This window comes from Mauremys mutica, chromosome 7, assembly GCF_020497125.1.
Source record: "Mauremys mutica isolate MM-2020 ecotype Southern chromosome 7, ASM2049712v1, whole genome shotgun sequence".
NCBI lineage: Eukaryota > Metazoa > Chordata > Testudines > Geoemydidae > Mauremys > Mauremys mutica.
The window spans coordinates 51007441-51027662 of NC_059078.1; the positions used below are offsets into that span (position 1 = coordinate 51007441).

At 49.6% G+C, this 20222-nt stretch overlaps 1 protein-coding gene across 1 annotated transcript in view; it reads right to left on the minus strand.

The window, feature by feature from the left end:
• RBM6 (RNA binding motif protein 6) overlaps positions 1-20222 on the minus strand; it is a 155533-nt gene that overhangs the window by 10186 nt on the left and 125125 nt on the right. Inside the window, exons 8-15 of the mRNA XM_045023212.1 lie at positions 14455-14515; positions 12618-12686; positions 7090-7338; positions 4572-4732; positions 3534-3631; positions 2691-2733; positions 1185-1245; positions 119-210 (exon numbers count right to left, since the gene is read on the minus strand). Of these exons, the coding sequence (XP_044879147.1) occupies positions 119-210; positions 1185-1245; positions 2691-2733; positions 3534-3631; positions 4572-4732; positions 7090-7338; positions 12618-12686; positions 14455-14515 (834 nt within the window). The remainder of the gene's footprint in view (positions 1-118; positions 211-1184; positions 1246-2690; positions 2734-3533; positions 3632-4571; positions 4733-7089; positions 7339-12617; positions 12687-14454; positions 14516-20222) is intronic.

The window sequence follows — 20222 nt, forward strand, 5'->3', positions numbered from 1 at the left end:
CCATCTGACTCCACAGGGGAAAGTGGCACCAACGCTGTGAAATGTGCTCCTTAGAGGAGAGTTCACACACCTGCTATAAAACCAGCTAGGTGTATATTCCCCTGCCCCACCCACTCACCTGTGTCTTGGGGTCGTAGTATAACCCAGCTATAGGGTCATAGTAGTTCCCAGTGTCAGGATCATAGATGAAAGTGGACACATCTGACGGAGCTGAATGGGAAGAGAGAAGAGCCAACATCAGATTCGCCTTAGGAGAAACTTTTACAAAAATACAGGTGTGCGCAAATATTGAGCTGGGGGAAAGATGACCAGCCCTGGAGATGGAAGCCCTCTCTCCACAGAGCACATACATTGCAAGCTTCCCCACACTGCTCTGCCAATATCTTTCACTCCTCTAAGGCCAAGAAGATAAATTTGTTTTCACAACGCATCCAGCTCCGACTTTGTTGGTGCCAGTTAATGCAGTGCAGGCTTTTGCCCACTGGTGCCTGGACTGAGACCACCAGCTGATTTCATTTAAAGGGACACAGCCAAGTTGAAATCAGTTTCAAATAATGGTCAGTTTCAAAATAATGACTTAAAAGTGGGTTGATAACCTGCCCCTGCCCCTACAAGGTATGTGCCTCTACAATGAAAGCTGCTCAGAAACAGGAGGGGAAACACTGATCCTACAGGGCGCCCATGAAAAGAGCTGCACACAAAGTGCTGTCAAAGGCTTCCGGCAGGCACATCAAGGAATATGAAGAATGTTTTTTTCTCTCTAATCACCATCAGTTACAGTGATCTGAGATGTTACAAGTAAGGATAGTCAATGCCACACCGAAATGAAATTTTTTACAAGCTATTTGTACAACCCTCCCATACAATTCCTGTAACTAAAAGAGATCAGGGGAAAATATTTCTCTATTTTTTACACTGGTTGATTGACTGTATACAATCAGTTGGTTTCCCCTGTTTGTGTGGGTCTTTTACACACAGCAAGGGGGAGAAAAAAAACATAATAAAACAGGACAATGTGATTGTAAACCCAACAAAACTGGTAGGGGAACTGAGAGGCGAGAGTAGGACCAGAGCCTACTTTCAGCTCTTAAAAAATTGATTGATTTCAAGTTGGCAGTGCTCCTTTAAGTACCTATAAAGAAGAAAAGAATCCACGGTAAAAGCATGGTAGAAATTAGCCTTACACTGCGCTCGGCTGTGTCTCTGCGATTCGGCACCTCTCCTGTCCCGCATGCCCCTTTTGCCCTGGAACAAGAGAGCTGTTTAGACACAGGTCACAAAAGGAGACTATCTGGCAAGCACTCCTCTCTCACATGGGCTCCAAGAATGCAGGGTGACACACCTTCAGCCATTTCCAATGGAGGAAGAACCGGCATCGCTTTTCCCCTAATAAGGGGACAAATGTACTCTCCCAGGGCCTGATCCAAAGCCCACTGAAGTCAAGAGAAAGACCCATTTACTTCAGTAGGCTTTGAACAGGGTTCCAGTTCAACAGTGATCTCCAACCTGTGCTGTATTGTACACAGAGAACATCCCACATCCCATCCTCCCAATGCTGTACAGAAGAGATCCTGACCCCACCTCGGATTGTCTGTAGCTGTTTTTTTAAAAGGCTCTTATGGGTAAGTACTTTTCTGAAGTTATGGCAGATAATGAACCAAGTATTGATTAATAGACATGAGCCAAGATTAACTCTGTGAAAGCATTTCAGAGTACAGACAACAGCAGCAAGTTCAGCAAACTTTGTTCTTAGACAGGAAATTGGCTAAGCAGAACAATACAAAAGCTCCTGAGTTTCTGTCGTGTGAACTGTAGACTAGTAAAGAACATAGTTGCATTAGTCAGACTAGATGATCACAATGGTCCCTTCCAGCCATGGACTCTACAAGGAAGGAAATCTGCAATCTTTCTGGGAGGCGGTTTCTTGCAGTACACTTAGTTCACCTTACACAGTAGGGGCTTTGAAATACACCCCCAAACCACTTACATTTATAGCACGTTTGCTTACAGCTTACAAATCGCTTTATACGTCTCTGATGATCCAACGCACCTGTTTGCGCCAGTCCACTAGATTACTGTTCTGTACCTTTCTTTATCTCTCTTCTGGATACTACATTTGAAACCAGTTGCCCATGAAGGTACTTGTCCTCCAACGTAGAATGAATGTATTTTGTCTTTGACAGGCTTTTTCTTTGCTAATGTCAGAAGCTATATTTAGCTTTGCAGAGTATTGTAGGATATATATCTCTCTTGACAAACGTGAGCCAAGTGGACAGAATTGTGGGAAAGCCATAATATGGTATGCCCTACGCCCAATATATGTGTACTGGCTAAGCCAGACTATTTGATCCCTTCAAGTCTCTGCCCTGAACCCCCTCTGCCCTAGGTACTGAAGGTCCGAGCAGGGTGTTATAGACTGAATGGTGCATGTTGCAATGCCTAAGAGTTAGGAGCATAGCAGTTTCGCCCTTAGCTGAGTGTTCTGCCTTCAACCTGGGAAGTTTTTGGCAGTTCAAAGGAAGTGGTTTGGCAAAAGAAAGCTCAGTCCCCATGCTGGCCACCAGCAGCCCAATCTCCCCTTCAGCGTGAGTGCCATCATAGCCAACAGCACAGATGACAACAACCACAACTAGCCCCTTTTGCTAGCTACAGGTAAGTCACTCCAAGATGCAGCACTGGCGCAGACCTACCGGGTTGTAGTAGAGTTTGTTGGCCTGCTCCCCGTAGTCATTTCTAGTGAGAGAGAAACAGAATTTCCTAATTAAAACTAGATTAGCTTCATGTTTGAGACCCCTGCCCTAGGAAATGCCTAAGCCCCATCTCCTAGCCCCCAGAAAATGGGAATTGGTCAGTGGGCACCAACTTTAAAGGCCACTTGATTAGGACAGTAGTTCTCAACCAGGGGTATGCGTACACATAGGTCTTCCAGCGGGTACATTAACTCATCTAGATATTTGCCCAGTTTTACAACAGGCTACAGAAAAAGCCCTAGTGAAGTCAATACAAACTAAAATTCCATACAAATGACTTATTTATACTGCTCTATATACTATACACTGAAATGTAAGTACAATATTTATACTCCAGCTGATTTATTTTATTTTTATATGATAAAAATAAGTAAGCAATTTTTCAGTAATAATGTGCTGTGACACTTTTTTTATGCCTGATTTTGTAAGCAAGTATTTTTAAGTGAGGTGAAATTTGGAGTATGAAAGACAAACCAGCCTCCTGAAAGGGGAACAGTAGTCTGGAAAGGCTGAGAACCACTGGACTGGGAGGTTAAGCCCATACAGCCAAAATACTCTTGCCATTTGTTTTTCAGACACCCAAGTCTCCTTGTCAAACTTAGATGACTAAAGTTAGCCTCTTAAACCTCTGGGAAGGTACCTAATTACCTATCCAGGAACCTGTGCACTATTTGGGTGCTTAAGCTTTAGGCCTCCAAGTATGATAAAGTGGCCCTAACTGGAGAGACCAAAGCACTACAGCCCATTGTACATCGGATAGTGTTGCCTCTCGTCTTCTCTCACCTTCTCTTTCCTGTGGCTAGATTCACAATCACGGTGTGCCCATCAATGCAGATTGGGGGATCCAGGTTCTGCAGAACCTTCACCAACTGCACTGCTTCCTGGGGAAAGAAGAGACAAGCTTGCATTCTTCAGAAGGAAACAGAAGCCCACTTCCAAAATCCAGCCATGATGGAATGAACTCTGAAGTGACTGGGGCTGTTCTAGGTGAGATATTTGAGGCTGAACCCTGGTGAGAATACAGGTCACCCACCACACCATGTAACAGGCTCCAGAGGTGACTGGATATGAACCAGGTCTTATAGTTTGATTACTGAATTCAGTAAATCCATATCCACTAGGGTCTATGAGCTGATAGGGAGAGTTTTGCTGTGCTGGAGGACTCGACCCAGACCCACCAGGGAGAGAGCTGTGCAGCTAACAGCAGGTTGGAGTACCACCCGGGGACAATAAACATTACAAGAGCCCTGTCTCTTTTAAACACGTTTCGAAGACTCTTGGGATGTGAGGAAGGGGGAAGTGCATATTTGGGTTCCCTGCCCATCCTCCAGCCCCTTCACCAGTCAGGGAGGGACCTCGCCTGGATCTTGCTTTCCCTGAGGGCTGCTGTTGCCACTAGCCTCTGTGCAAGGCAAGACCAATAAGGAGAGAGTATTGGAAACGGTTCTGCCCGAGGACAAAGGCAGATCCCTGTAGTTGATTGATATGTGAAAGTTTGCATCTCCTAGAGCTACTGATGCAAGAAATTCACCCAGCTTAACAGTATCTATGGAGGACTAAAGCTCGGATGGTTTGTACTGGAGAGCAGAAGGAAGGACGAAGAGCCGTCAGCCATTCCCCACACCTAGGACTAGGGACTCGGCTAGACAGACCAAAGTGGGACTAGGGCAGGCTGAGGCTGGCCTGAGACACTGTTGCTTCTACTAGCAAGACAAGCCTTTCCAAGGTAACTGTAGCGTGAACTTGGATGTCTATGATAGGACTATGTTTTCTCTTGCTCTTTCTCTGTACAGACACTGGGGAAGGGTCAGGGCCACTTACAGCGTGCGAGTCCAGTTCCACAAAGCCATAGTTGTCACTCCTCTGGCTAGCCCTTTTCTTAATGATGCTCACGCTGGAGGTGGAGAGACGAACAAACGGTGCCAGCAGCCCCACGATCACTTCCGGAGGGGTGAAGCGAGGAATACGCTTCAGCATAATCGCTGCGGCAGCCCAGGCAGGGGGAGGGAGAGAAAATGAAGACTGAGAACATTGCATGAAGCCAGCCTCTTACCACCACAGTGATGGCAAAATGAAAATAAACTTGTCTGAATGCCTCTGATGCAGCTGCTTACGCAGCCGGCTGCTCACTTCCTCCCCCAGGTGTAGCTTTACATAGATGAAGACCCAATCTCCTCCCATTGTCTGCACCTCTGCTATCTCCGGGCCCTGTAGAAATCTGGGTCTGCCCCTCCTGATTTTGGAATCACGCACAAATACAATCACTCCTGAATTCCTGCCAGTGAGTCCCTGGCAAAGACAGACAAAAAGCGGCGAGGGCAGAAGGAGTTGAGGTCTGAGCTAGTCACTGGACCCCCAAGAGGAGACCTGAACCAGGCTATGACTAGCAGGAAGCCTCCCTGTTTGAGGAAACAGCCACTTCGCCATCAGGACAGAAGCTGCTCCATGAAGACATCACCTGTAGCATGTTCTGGTGGTAACAGCTGTGCTGCCTCTGCTGCAGGCTCCATCCCCTGGGATCATGTGTGTGGTGGGAGAGGAGACCCTCCTCCAGCAGCTGTGCACCTCTCTGCCCTCCAAGGACCAGAGAGAGGGTGTGACGTTATTGACATGAACTGTGACCACATAGATCATTGTTGCAGCCAAGGTCATACAGTGGCACCAAATCTTATACAAAGAAGGTCACGTAGGGTGTCCATGAAAAGATTATGATTTGCTGGTTATGATTATGACATCTGTATGCATGTATCATTTTTGTATTTAAAGTTATAAGTATTGGCTTTATACTGTCTGTATTTCAAACTTGTGATATGCTTCTGGGTGACACCCCAGACAATTTGGCGTAAGCACTGCCTAGCCTGCTTGATGGCCCATTAAGGACCATCAGCTGTACAACTGACCCATTGAGAGAAGGCAGATACACCTTGTGACTCAGCAAGGCATGCAGGGACATGCCTATGGACAGAACTCTCGGGTTTTTACATGCCATGTGCTGGGTAGCTTGTTTTTGGAACAAAGGAAGCACAGGCTGCATGGCAAGAGACTATAAAAGGCAGCTGCATCTCCACCATCTTGTCTTCAATCCTGCTTCTTACCTCTGGTGGAACTTTGCTACACTGAAGCTCTGAACAAAGGACTGAATGACCCATCCAAGATGTGGATGCACTCCAGAGACTTGATTTGAACCTGCAGTTTATTCCATCACTGCTACAAGCCTGAACCAAGAACTTTGCCATTACTGTATATAACTGATTCCATTTAACCTATTTTAGCTCTCATCTATATTTATTTCTTTTTTATGAATAAACCTTTAGATTTTAGATTCTAAAGGACTGACAACAGTGTGATTTGTGGGTAAGATCTAACTGGTATATTGACCTGGGTCTGGGGCTTGGTCCTTTGGGATCGGGAGAACCTTTTTTCTTTTACTGGGGTATTCGTTTTCATAACTATTTGTCCCCATAAGAAGTGGCTGCTGATAGTGATACTGGGAAACTGGAATGTCTGAGGGAATTGCTTGTATGACTTCTGGTTAGCCAGTGGGATGAAACCGAAGTCCTCTCTGTTTGGCTGGTTTGGTGTGCCTTAGTAATAAAAGACAACCAGCTTTGGGCTGTGACTGCCGTGCTCTAATCAATTTGTCCCAAATTGATACTTTCAGTTGTGTCCTGCCAGAGACTGCATCGTTACAGAGGGTCCCTGGGAGAAAGAGGAGGGGAGGGTGGGTGCAGAGGGGGGGTGATCAGGAAGCAAAGCAGGCCCTGACCTGGTAGGCTCTTCACAGGCCCTGTGAGAAATGAATCAGCCCAGCTGGCTGCCTCTGATCTCCCACCTCCTCCCTAAGCAAACCAGGCTTCTGGGGCAAATCACTCTCTGTGCTCCTCAGAACAGAGGGGGAGAGAGGAACAGGGCCCCAGAGCTACCCCAGCAGCACAGACCTCCTTGGGGCAGCAGATCTGGAACACAGCACAGAGGCGGGGCTGAGACCAGCAAATTAATGGTATGGGGTAGGGGCAGCTTGCCCTGAATTAATTTCCTCGAGGGCCGTTTGGGCAGGGACCACTCTCTTTCCCCAAATCCCCTCTGAGAAACCCAAGCAGGGCCTCCCTCCCCAAATCCATCAGTACCTGAGCAATCCAGGCAGAGACACCTCACTCCCCCTGAACTATCCTTGCCTGCAACAGATCATGAAGCTTACTGAATTCACACTGAGGAAGTATCCTTCAGACAGGTGTCATAGGGAAAAGCCATTGCACTCTGTCAGTGACAGCCCACCCACAGCCAAACCCAAGTGCTCTGCACTTTGGCCCTTTTTCTGAAAGCCTGAGACTCAACTTACTTTTACTCTCACCCTCCTGAGGTGTGGTCTGTTCGGTTTCCCTCCTGGCAGCAGGCTCCTGGCTCTCCTTCCAGGGAGGGTACCTTTTCTCCTGCGAAGGCCATCGCTCTCTGCCTTCCTCTCTCTTCCGAGGCTCGGGTTCCTGGGGCTGGCTCTGCTGTGGAGGAGCCGCGTGTTGGGGAGCCTGTTTCTGAGGCTTCGGGTGTCCTGATAGCTCTTGCTCGGGTTTTTCAAGCTTGGCTTCCATTACTGGAGAAAAGAAATGGAATGAACCCATTTTCAGCGTCCCCCTCTAGCATACACTACAAACCTTGTATTTTCTCCCAACTGCCTGCAGTGGGCTGGCAAACAGACTCTGCTGTCCTTTGATTAGCCATGTTTCTGAACATTTAGCAGGAACACGAAAGCTTCCTGGACTTCAACAGACAAGACATCAAAGCTCACGTCATCACATCCCTGCTCCAACAAGGAGCTCATAATTTGGCCTCCCTTTTGCCTAAGCCTACTTTCAGGTTCAGCTGTTATCTGTACAGTGGAATCCCAAATGGGTTTGGAGGCTACCTCCCGGATCCGGCACAGGATCAAGCCCACCCCTAACACTAATCACCAGAGCCTTTTATCTAGTCTGTTCTTGAACACCTGTAGCCAGGAAATGTTAGTGATTGGCCACTGATTCTCCAATCTTGGTGTTCCAGAACAGCTGCGCGTTAATGGACATGTGTAACTACAGCACCGATGGGCAATGTAATGAGATTAAAGAATTTTATGAGGTGGCTATCCATCCCAGATGAGGAATAACCACCCCCTCCAAAAACCCTTCTTTTGATTTGACTTTTAACATTTCTTGTACTAATTAATATTTCAGACTTGCCTCCCCTCCCCCTTAGGCTGGATCATGTCCCCTCCTGCTGCCACCCTTTCCTCCATCCTAGCAGCTACTCATGCTGCCCAGACAGGAGCAAAAGGAGACACATCAGGCCCTGGCCATATTCACTGCTAACACCTGTACTGCTTACTTGATAAGATCACAGTCTCACACCTTCCTCCCCTCCCACACTGCATTTCGTTCATGTGTGTCACAGGGATAAGTGCACCCAAGATATACATTAAATGAGCCAGGGATGTCAAGATCACCCAGACTTAGCCAGTTAGCCAGTCTGAATGCCGTGCAAACCATATCAGGGTGGTGTGAGGCCTGTGGAATTCTCTATTTGGGCTGATCATGTTACAAGTTGCAGAATCAAGTCCACAGTGGACAGGGATGAACTGTCTGGTTCCCTGGATACAGAGTAATGTCCAGAGAGTATGATCTTCAGTACCTGGATTTAGGCCGGTGTCGCTCCGAGGTACTGGAGGGATTGGAGATACTGAGTACATAACTGTGCTTTGGATCCATGTCCTTCCAGGCCAGAGAAGAGTTGATGGAGATTGCTTACATCTCCTCCTTTGCAAGGTCAGGCTCTTAGCTTCAATAAAGGAAGATCTTGTGCCACCAGCCATCCCTCAAAAGAGACTCTTGGTGCTGACAACCCAGCCAACTATCAAATCTCATATTCTTGGCGAACATTAATGGAAAGGCTGTGGAAGACAACTCTCAGAGTGCATGGTCACTTCACATCTCTGACTTGTGTCAGTCTGGGGCCAGCCCTACGTGCAGCACCAACTGCTTTACAGACAGATCTGTCTGCTGCCTTCAACACTGGGGATTGTGAAGAGTCGCTGACTTGCCAGCAAACCCTGGCAGGAAGCAAGGGGGCTGTCCCTCAGGGGTTTTGTCCCCCTCTCTCGGAGACCCTCTCTGGTTTCTGCAGTGCATGGTTCCACAGGGCTCTGTCTCGTTCAGGGTGTACAAGGGGCTCTTAGCAAGCCAAGCAACAGACACTGAGGATCAACTCCTCACAATCAACAGAACTGAAGACAGTTGATGTGGGCTAGCTGGCTGAAGCTCAGTCTAGACAAACCTGAAGTGACACTGGCAGGATGGGGAAAACAACCATCTCGTGTGAAGGGAATATCTGCCACCTTACTGAAGATAAATCCTCAGTGTCTGTTGCTTCAGGTTAAAATTGGGGCTATGGATGGACCCCAGCTGCTGCTAGATCATTTAGTGTCAGTGACAAGGAAGGCTTTTATCAAGCTGTGTCTAGCCAAGAAGGGGCTCTGCCCCTTGCACGTCTCCCCTGCTCTCCCCAAGTGTTTCCCTCTCTCGCTGCCTGGCTGAGAGGCCCCGCTGCTGGCGCAGGCTGACAGCTGGGAGGGATGCTACAGAAACAGTGGCACAAACTCTGCTCTGAATATCAGCAACTCCTCAGTGTCAAACGCTGCAATCGGCTCTCTGGCTGGAGGGCAGTCGGCTGAGCGCCTTTGTACAGATCTCGAGAGCTGCTCCAGCCCCAGTCTGCCAGGTCCCAAAACTCCAGTTTTCAAAGTCCAATATCAATATCTTCATTAACGATCTGGAGGATGGTGTGGACTGCACCCTTAGCAAGTTTGCAGATGACACTAAACTGGGAGGAGTTGTTGATACGCTGGAGGGTAGGGATAGGATACAGAGGGACCTAGACAAATTAGAGGATTGGGCCAAAAGAAATATGATGAGGTTCAACAAGGACAAGTGCAGAGTCCTGCACTTAGGACGGAAGAATCCCATGCACTGCTACAGACTAGGGACCGAATGGCTGGGTAGCAGTTCTGCAGAAAAGGACCTAGGGGTTACGGTGGATGAAAAGCTGAATATGAGTCAACAGTGTGCCCTTGTTGCCAAGAAGGCTAATGGCATTTTGGGTTGTATAAGTAGGGGCATTTCCAGCAGATCAAGGGATGTGATCATCCCCCTCTACTCAGCACTGGTGAGGCCTCATTTGGAGTACTGTGTCCAGTTTTGGGCCCCACACTACAAGAAGGATGTGGATAAATTGGAGAGAGTCCAGCGGAGGGCAACAAAAATGATTAGGGGGCTGGAGCACATGACTTATGAGGAGAGGCTGAGGGAACTGGGATTGTTTAGTCTGCAGAAGAGAAGAATGAGGGGGGATTTGATAGCTGCTTTCAACTACCTGAAAGGGGGTTCCAAAGAGGATGGATCTAGACTGTTCTCAGTGGTAGAAGATGATAGAACAAGGAGTAATGGTCTCAAGTTGCAGAGGGGGAGGTTTAGGTTGGATATTAGGAAAAACTTTTTCACTAGTAGGGTGGTGAAGAACTGGAATGGGTTACCTAGGGAGGTAGTGGAATCTCCTTCCTTAGAGGTTTTTAAGGTCAGGCTTGACAAAGCCCTGGCTGGGATGATTTAGTTGGGTTTGGTCCTGCTTTGAGCAGGGGGTTGGACTAGATGACCTCCTGAGGTCCCTTCCAACCCTGAGATTCTATGATTCTATGATTCTATGAAGCCTCAAAGATTTCTTTCATATGTGGCTCTTGCTCCCATGATCAATGCTTTCGTCATCTCAATATCAAACTACTGTAATGCGCTCTTCACGAGGCTGAACCTTAACCTGGAAATTCAAACTACAGTGAAACCCTGCTATAACATACCCCGCGATAACGCAAATTCGGATATAACGTGATCATAAGGTGGCTCTGGCCGGCCCAAGCAAAAAAAAAAAAAAAGAAAGAAAGAAAAAAGTGGCCGGAGTGCCGCCGAAGCAAAAAAAAAAAAAAAAAAAAAAGAAAAAGAAAAGAAAAGAAAAGAAATGTGCCTTCTCCACTGCCTTTTCCCCCCTGCCCCCGCTTCCCCTTTTGGCGAGAAGAGCCGTTCTCCTCCCCAGCTGCTCCTCGGTCTTCCTCTGCCCCTTGCACGTCTCCCCTGCTCTCCCCAAGTGTTTCCCTCTCTCGCTGCCTGGCTGAGAGGCCCCGCTGCTGGCGCAGGCTGACAGCTGGGAGGGATGCTACAGAAACAGTGGCACAAACTCTGCTCTGAATATCAGCAACTCCTCAGTGTCAAACGCTGCAATCGGCTCTCTGGCTGGAGGGCAGTCGGCTGAGCGCCTTTGTACAGATCTCGAGAGCTGCTCCAGCCCCAGTCTGCCAGGTCCCAAAACTCCAGTTTTCAAAGTCCAAACCCAGCTATTCTCAGGCTGGTTCTGTCTCGTTTAATAGGTTGATTAGCTTGTGCTGTCACTAATTATTGCTACACCCTTTCAGTTATCGTTATGGGCAGTTCGCAGATGCAAGTTGTTTTCTGCCCAAGAGAAATTGAGCGGCTTGAAACTGACCAGCTTGAAATGGTAAATTTTCGTAACCTTGCTATAACGCAACCCCGCATTTATTGCAACTGAATTTTTTTGGACCCCAATTATCACATTATAGCAGGGTTTCACTGTAATTCAGAAAATGGCAGCTCGCTTTGTAAGTGGAATCTCTCACCGGGGCACATGACACTTGTACTCTGTGGTTTGCACTGGCTGGCTACTGATTTCTGAGTGGCGTTTAAGGTGTTTTGAGCTATAAATTCCTACATGGTTTGGGACCTCCACACTTGAGAGATCACCTCTTTATTTGTGCCTCACTGCCTCAGCTGAGATTGGCAGAGGTGCTAGAGTTGACATCCCCTAGGTTTAACTTTAGAGCCCATTCAATAGCATTACCTCCGCATATTAGACTTGCTGGATGCATCCCCTGGGACTGCTAAGCTCTGAGAGCCCTCCAGACTGCACCAAACATTGTTACAAGTGCACTCTGCAAATCCAAGCACCTCAGTCCTTCTACTAAACCCAAGACTTCTCTTAGAGGGGAACTTGGAGGAGGTGGAGGTAGGATGGAAAGTGAGAATGTGCAGAGAACCTCCGTATTCATGATAAATACCTCTTTCTATTCCAAGGCAGCCTCTGCATAGGCCCACTGGTGGGAGTCTAGTGAGCAATACATGCCCCAGGAAGATGAGCGGAGGAGTTTTACCTAAATGAGGGGAAGGAGAGCCCTGGGATGTTGAAGCACCTGGTCTCCCATCCCAGGTCATGCAGAGGACAGCCAGGATGCAGAGGGAAGGTCCCTGCACTTGCGGTAGGCCATGGAAAGGTAGAAACAGGGGTGGCTGCTCCACAGATTCAGTGCCAAGAGAGGGTCCTTGTGTGACCCCAATGGACACCGCAGTCCAGAACACTCCCAAAGCTGTGCGGCGTCCAACAAGGGAGGCTATCCTGATGCTAACTCACCAGAGAGACTGATCTGTCAGATGGCTATAACCACATATTCAGCACAAATACTGATAACAGTTACACACAGGCATGTTTTAAGCTAATCCAACCCCTTTCGATATAAACATATACAGTACAGGTGAGAGAACATTTATTCATTCATATCAACACTGCAGCATGTAGCTTGGTTCAGAATGCTGGTTACATACCAAGGTTTTGTGCATGATTCACACAAGAAATTACAGAGATTACATGTCCAATTGCAGTAACTGCGTGTGTAAATTATGCATGAGAATTTTCTCATGCATTTCTACAGATGGGGCCCATAGACACCTCTCCCTCTCTGAAAGAGCATATCCACAACCCCAGATTGTGTGATGGTGATTTTCTTACTGAAGTCCTGCTCGGCGTGCATGTCCTCTCCCTCCAAACCACTTTTGGGCTCTGTCCCTGGTCTGCTCCCTACGAGAAAAAGGCATAACAGGAACTATTTCAAGGCCACCAGCCACAAAACATACAGGAGTTCACCCAACAGCTGCTTAAAGAAGGGCAGGGGTTCTCAACCTTTTTCTTTCTGAGCTCCCCATGCTCTCTCTCGCCCCTGATGCTATAACCATTCCACGGCCTACCTGTGCCACAACTAGTTTTCTGCATATAAAAGCCAGGACCGGCATGAGGAGGTAGCAAGCAGTGCAATTGCCTGGGGACCCATACCACAGGGGCCCCCAGGAAGCTACGTTGTTCAGGCTTCGGCTTCAGTCCCAGGTGGAAGAGCACAGGGCCACAGGCTTCAGCCCCATACGGTGGAACTTCAGCTTTCTGCCCTGGGCCCCAGCAAGTCTAACACTGGGGCTGCTTGGCGGACCCCCTGAAACTTGCTCACCCCAGACTCCTGGTTGAGAACCACTGGAGAAGAGGACAACCCTACCGCTTAAGACTGTGTGTCCTTTTTGTAATCCACTCCATCGTTTAAAGACTAGTCACACAGGGTTAACCCTTAAAACACATGCATTCCCATGGCCATCAGCTAACCAGACTAGTAAAATGAGGCACACAGCCTTAGAACACACAGCATCTGGAGGGGCCTGAACGTTTAACTTGCTATACAGATGTTTGTATCGCCATTTGGTTAAGTTAGCCAAGAAGGAAGAGCTGAAAAGGTCAGCAGTTTGAGCTCTGCTTCCAGAACACTGATGGTGCATCGCTCATGTTACAGCAACAGTGAAAGGAAGTCAGGATCTCTCTAAGGGTGGGGCTGCAGTGAATAAAGAGCTCTGAACAGAGCACAGAGCATGGGGGCTAATACGTAATGGCAGTTTGTTCTCTGGATCGACACAGATTGTAACACACCATTTCCCCATGGTACGTAGGTTTGCTCTGCAGGAGGCACAGGACATTCTGAATCTGCTAGCAGAAAAGCAGCAGCGCAAAACCTTGCACTGTGAATGCCTGGCTGTCCGAAAGAAGCAGGTTCTTGGGTGGAGAGCCTGGTAAAACACAGTTGACATGGGGGGAACTGGCAGAGTCCATGACCACAAACTATTGGGGGTGCCTGCACTCCTATCACTTCAGTGGCACAGAGTCTCAGAGCTGATTGGACTCCGTGGTATTCCCAGACTCTTCAGCAATAGCAGCCAGCCAGATCTTTAACAGCCCCTTCTTGGGCTGGGCTGTTGCAGTGAGGCCAGACAAAAGCTCCAGTTGCTGCAGTATGCGGCTGCCCGTCTCCTAAGCAATCAGCTAGATGGGAACACATCACACCCATGGTCTACACCTTACACTGGGGTACCATCTAATTCTCTGTCTGTTTCAAGGTCCTAGCCCTCATCTTTAATGCCTGTGGCAGTCTACGATGTGTAGCCTGGACCAGCTCTCTCTCAGCACCCATCCCATAATGTTAGGAATGAAGGAGAACAATGACACTGAAGGAACAGAGGATGGTACTATCAGGTACTGGCAGCAGGATGTTCTGGATGAAGGCCAATGTCCTGTGGAACTCCCTCCCACTACAGATCAGTGTGGCCCTGTGCCTTGCCTCGCATGCAGAGCAAACAGCCTGGCAGCATATCTACCTCCAGTACTGCTACTAATTCTCTCATATGGTACCTAGACATCCCACTGCATGGCACAAAGAAACCAGTCAACAGAGACATTCACTCCCTAGGGCAAATGAAGGCTTTTAATCTACACCTATAAGACCCAGTTTGGCAGAGTGACAAAATATACTCACCATCTCTTGGGAGCTTGCAATAGGAGCAGGAAGATCTGTACCCCACAGTACACACTTTACACTGCAGTGAAAGACAGGCAGCATGAGGGAGAGACATTTAAAAGGCTATTGTAACAGCTGTCAATATGTTCCAAAAGTCACAGTCGCTGCTTCACTTTGAGAATGTAGCCAGGTTAGTTGCATGAGCGAGTAACACAAAGACCTTGTCTACACTACAAATTACTTTGGTATAATCCACACCTCTGAGCGAGGTAAGTTACACTGACCTAAGCACTGGTGTAGACAGTGCTATAGCAGCTGGAGAGCTTCTCCCGCCGACATAGCTACCGCCTCTCCTGCAGGTGGTTTTATTATGCCGATGGGAAAGCTCTCCCCATCAGCATACAGTGTCTTCACCAGATGCAGTGCAGCTGCAGTGCTGTATGTCTAAAAAAGCCCTAAGAGACTGAAGGAGACAAGATGGGTGACATTAGCTGGCAGAGAGCTGGCATGAAGAGTAGAAGCTGGTGAGGAATGGAGTCCCACAGGACTCCACCCTGGGAACAGCAAGAGGGATTTTCAAGTGACTGAGGAGCACAAGTCCCATCTTTATTAATTTGCATGTCTGATCGCTAGAGTCGCATGCATGGCTCCTGGGCAGCTTTTCTAAGATTGGGCTCTCCTCCTAAAAAACAAAGCCCAATGAAGCAAGGACCAACTCACTCAGCACATTAAAAAGAGACTCTGCAGACCAGACCTCTCCTAGATTGCCAGCCACCTTGTACTTTGAAAGAATCCAGAGGTGCAGTTAGTTTCCCCTTTCTCAATTGATTCCTGAGGCAGGGAAGTGAAAACTCGCCCAACGTAAAGTGCAATTTTACTGTGAAGGTACATCTATAGCAGTGGTCCCCATTGCGGTGCCCAGGGGGCATTTATGTGCGCCCGCCTAGTGACACAGTGTGAAAAGTAGTGCCCAGCAGGGAAGAGAAGCCGTGGCCCCATGCCTGCCGGCTGCAGGCGCCGGTGTCCTCTGCCCCCGGCAGGCACTGCCCAGAACTGCCAAAAAAAAATAAAATAAATAAAAGTGGCTTGGACTGCCACCGCCCAAACTGCCAAAGCACAAAAAACTAACAAAAACCCGCTCAGACTCTGCTGCCCCAAAAATGGACGGAATGCTGCCCCAGGCACGTGCTTACTCCGCTGGTGCCTGGAGCCGGCCCCATATGTGAGTATTCTTCCGCTGCACTGATACTGCTGTTTTCTTGTGCTTTGCAATTTATTTATTTATTTTTAAACATTTTGCCCCATAATGAGTGGTTCAAATAAGAGACTACGTACGTATTATTTTAACACAGAGTGGGAAGAATCCTATTGTTTTATTGAAAATAAAGGGAAACGTGTTTGCTTATTGTGCAGTGGTACTGTTGCAGTGCCGAAAAAACAACGTCGAATGCCATTTCCAAACTAATCACGGCTCTTTTGACATTAGCCATCCACTTAAATCTGAGTTGAGAAAAAAGAAAATTAATCAACTCAAATCAAACCTATCTGCCCAGCAATCTGTTTTCACTAGACAAGTAGCAAAGTCTAAAAGTGCTACTATTGCTTCCTTTAAAATTGCTCATCTGCTCGCAAAGAAGAAAAAACACTTTCAAGATGGTGAACTGCTGAAGGAAGCATTTTTGACTGGTGCTGATTGCCTGTTTCAAGGATTTCCAAACAAGCGTGAGATTCTGTCAGCAATACAAGACTTGCATTTATCGGACAACACAGTTACAAGGAGGATACATGCAATTTCAAGCGACATGCAAACTCAGCTAAAGGATGACTTTGGAAATATGTGACTGGTTTTCACTGCGGTTCGATGAGTCAACAGAGCTGGCAGTTATGGTGAGGATGGTAATTAGTGACTTCACCGTAAAAGAAGAGTTACTAAAAGTATTACCTATGAAAAGGTGAACAAAGGGTGAGGACATCTATAATTTATTCAAATCATATGCAACATCAATTAGTATGCCACTACACAAGCTGTCTGCGATCACCACTGATGGGGCACTAGCAATGATGGGCAGCGCCAATGGATTCATTGCACTCTTCAAGAAGAATGAATCCTTTCCGAACTTTGTCTTATCATTGCATTATCCACCAAGAAGCTTTGTGCATCAAAGTTCTTTCTTTTCAACATGTCATGAATTTGTTATTAAAAAAGACGGTTACTCACCGTAGTAACTGTTGTTCTTCGAGATGTGTTGCTCCTATCCATTCCAGTTAGGTGTGTGCGCCGCACGTGCACGGCCCTTCGGAACATTTTTACCCTAGCAACTCCGGCGGGCCGGCTGGGCGCCCCCTGGAGTGGCGCCGCTATGGCGCTGGATATATACCCCAGCCAGCCCGTCCGCTCCTCAGTTCCTTCTTGCCGGCTACTCCGACAGTGGGGAAGGAGGGCGGGTCTGGAATGGATAGGAGCAACACATCTCGAAGAACAACAGTTACTACGGTGAGTAACCGTCTTTTCTTCTTCGAGTGATTGCTCCTATGCATTCCAGTTAGGTGATTCCCAAGCCTTACCTAGGCGGTGGGGTCGGAGTGAGACGTGGTGAGCTGAAGCTGCTGAGCTGAAGGCTGCATCGTCTCTGGATTGCTGCACCAACGGGTAGTGGGAAGCGAAGGTGTGGACAGAAGACCAGGTGGCCGCTCTACAGATGTCCTGGATGGGAACATGGGCCAGGAAGGCGGTCGACGAGGCTTGCACTCTCGTCGAGTGAGCGGTGTGGCGGCACGGTGGCACGCGAGCAAGCTCGTAGCATGTCCGGATACATGCCGTCACCCAGGAGGAAATCCGCTGAGAGGAGACCGGCTCGCCTTTCATGCGATCAGCAACCGCTACAAACAGCTGTGGCGAACGCTGGAAGGGCTTCATCCGCTCGATATAAAAAGCGAGGGCCCTGCGGACGTCCAGGGTGTGAAGCTGTTGCTCACGAGGTGAGGCGTGCGGCTTCGGGAAGAAGACCGGAAGGAAGATTTCCTGGTTGAAGTGGAAGGCCGACACCACCTTAGGGAGGAAGGCCGGGTGTGGTCGAAGCTGCACCTTGTCTCCGTGGAAGACGGTGTATGGTGGACCAACCATTAGGGCACGGAGCTCGGAAACTCGTCTTGCCGACGTAATCGCGACGAGGAAGGCCGTTTTCCAGGAGAGATAGAGTAGGGAGCACGTGGCCAGGGGCTCGAAGGGCGCTCCCATAAGCTTGGCCAGAACGAGGTTTAAATCCCAGGCCGGGGTAGGACGCTGTATCGGCGGGTACAAGTGATCCAGGCCCTTAAGGAAGCGGGAAACCATCTGGTTGGAGAAGATGGATCGACCTCCCATGGATGGACGAAAGGTGGACACGGCTGCCAGGTGTACCTTCAAGGAGGAGACCGCGAGTCCTTGTTCCTTAAGGTACCAGAGGTAGTCCAGGATTGTAGGGATAGGGACTAGGAAGGGATTAAGGCCTCTGTGATCGCACCAGAGCGCGAAACTCTTCCACTTAGTGAGGTAGGTGGAGCGAGTGGAAGGCTTCCTGCTTTCAAGCAGGACTTGCTGTACCGCCGCCGAACAGTCCCTCTCCGCGTGGGTCAACCACGCAGGTACCAAGCTGTAAGATGGAGGGACTGTAGGTCCGGGTGGCGGAGTCTGCCGAAGTCCTGCGTGATGAGGTCCGGATGGGGAATGGGATCCCGAACGGAGAGCTCGAGCAGCAGGGTGTACCAGTGCTGCCTCGGCCAGGCCGGAGCGACGAGTATTAGGTGGCCCCTGTCCCTGCGAAGCTTGAGCAGCACCCGGTGTATGAGCGGAAACGGAGGGAAGGCGTAGAGGAGGTGATCCGTCCAGGAGCAGAGGAATGCGTCCGACAGGGAGCCTGGAGAGCGACCCTGGTACGAACAAAACTGGTGGCACTTCCTGTTCTCCTTGGAGGCAAACAGGTCTATCTGGGGAAACCCCCAGCTCCGGAAAATCGTATGCACCACATCTGGACGAAGAGACCACTCGTGGGAGAGGAATGACCTGCTGAGATGGTCAGCCAGCGTGTTCTGCACTCCTGGAAGAAAGGACGCTTCCAGGCGAATCGAGTGGGTCACGCAGAAGTCCCACAGGAGCATCGCTTCCGTGCAGAGCAGGGAGGAGCGGGCTCCGCCCTGCTTGTTCACATAGAACATCGCCATCGTGTTGTCCGTGAACACCGCCACGCAGCGGCCTTGCAGACGGACGCGGAAGTTGTGACACGCCAAATAGATCGCTCGCAGCTCCCGGATGTTGATGTGGAGGGAGAGCTCTTGGAGCGACCAGAGACCCTGGGTGTGAAGGTCGCCCAGGTGAGCCCCCCATCCCAACGCCGAGGCATCCGTGGTCAGAGTGACGGATGGGCGGGGAGGGCGGAACGGGACTCCTGCACACACGACCTCTTGGTCCAGCCACCAGCTGAGTGAATCGAGGGTTGGTTTCGTGACTGTGACCACCATGTCTATGGGGTCGCGGTGCGGGTGGTACACCGACGCTAGCCAAGATTGAAATGGGCGAAGGCGCAGCCTCGCGTACGTGGTCACGAACGTGCAGGACGCCATGTGGCCCAGGAGGCGTAGGCAGGACCGAACCGTTGTCGTGGGAAAGGCGTGCAGGTCCCGGATGATGGAGACCATCGTCTGGTGCCGAGATCGAGGGAGGCAGGCCCTGGCCAAACTGGAGTCGAGGACCGCTCTGATGAACTCCACTTGTCATGGAGTTAAAGTGGACTTCTCGGCATTGATGAGAAGGCCCAGGAACCAAAACAGGGATAGTATCTCGGCCATTTGATCTGCTACCAGCTGTTGGGATGGCCCGCGAACCAGCCAGTCGTCGAGATACGGGTAGACGTGTATGCGACGACGGCGGCGGCAACCACTGCCATGCACTTGGTAAAGACCCTCGGCACGGTGGACAGGCCAAAGGGTAGTACCGCAAACTGGTAGTGCGCGCTGTTGACCACGAAGTGCAGGTAGCGTCGATATGGTAAATCGCGATATGTAAGTACACGTCCTTCATATCGAGGGCGGCAAACCAGTCTCCCAGATCCAGGGAGGGAATGATGGTCCCCAGGGTTACCATGCGAAACTTGAGCTTGAGCAGGTATCTGTTGAGCTCCCAGAGGTCTAGTATAGGCCGGAGACCTCCTTTCGCCTTGGGGATTAGAAAATATCGGGAATAGAATCCCCTGCCCCGCATGTCGTGCGGCACCTCCTCTATGGCACCCAAGCTCAACAGAGTCTCGACCTCTTGTAAGAGGAATTGCTCGTGAGAGGGGTCCCTGAAGAGGGACAGGGAAGGTGGGTGGGAGGGAGGGGGCGAAACAAACTGAAGGCGGTAACCATACTGGATAGTACAAAGTACCCAGTTGTCCGTTGTTATTTGGGACCACGCCGGGAGGAAGTGGGAAAGGCGGTTGCAAAATAATGGGGAAGGATCCGGGAAAGAGACTGATGGGCCGTCCTCGGGCGTCCCATCAAAACGCCTGCTTGGGCCCTTGTGGGGCCTTGGAAGGTGCCTGGGCTTGGTTGCGCCTGTTGCCCGATGGTCTACAGCGGTTCAGGCTGCCTCGCCAACTATTATACGGCCGCGACCTGGCCTGAGTAAAGGGCCGGTAGGGCTGCTGCCGTAATGACCTCCGCTGGGTAGCCGGTGTGTGCATACCCAAGGTGCGAATGGCGATTCGACCATCTTTGAGGGTCTGAATCCTGGAGTCCGTTTTCTCCTAAAAGAGACCCTGAGTGTCGAA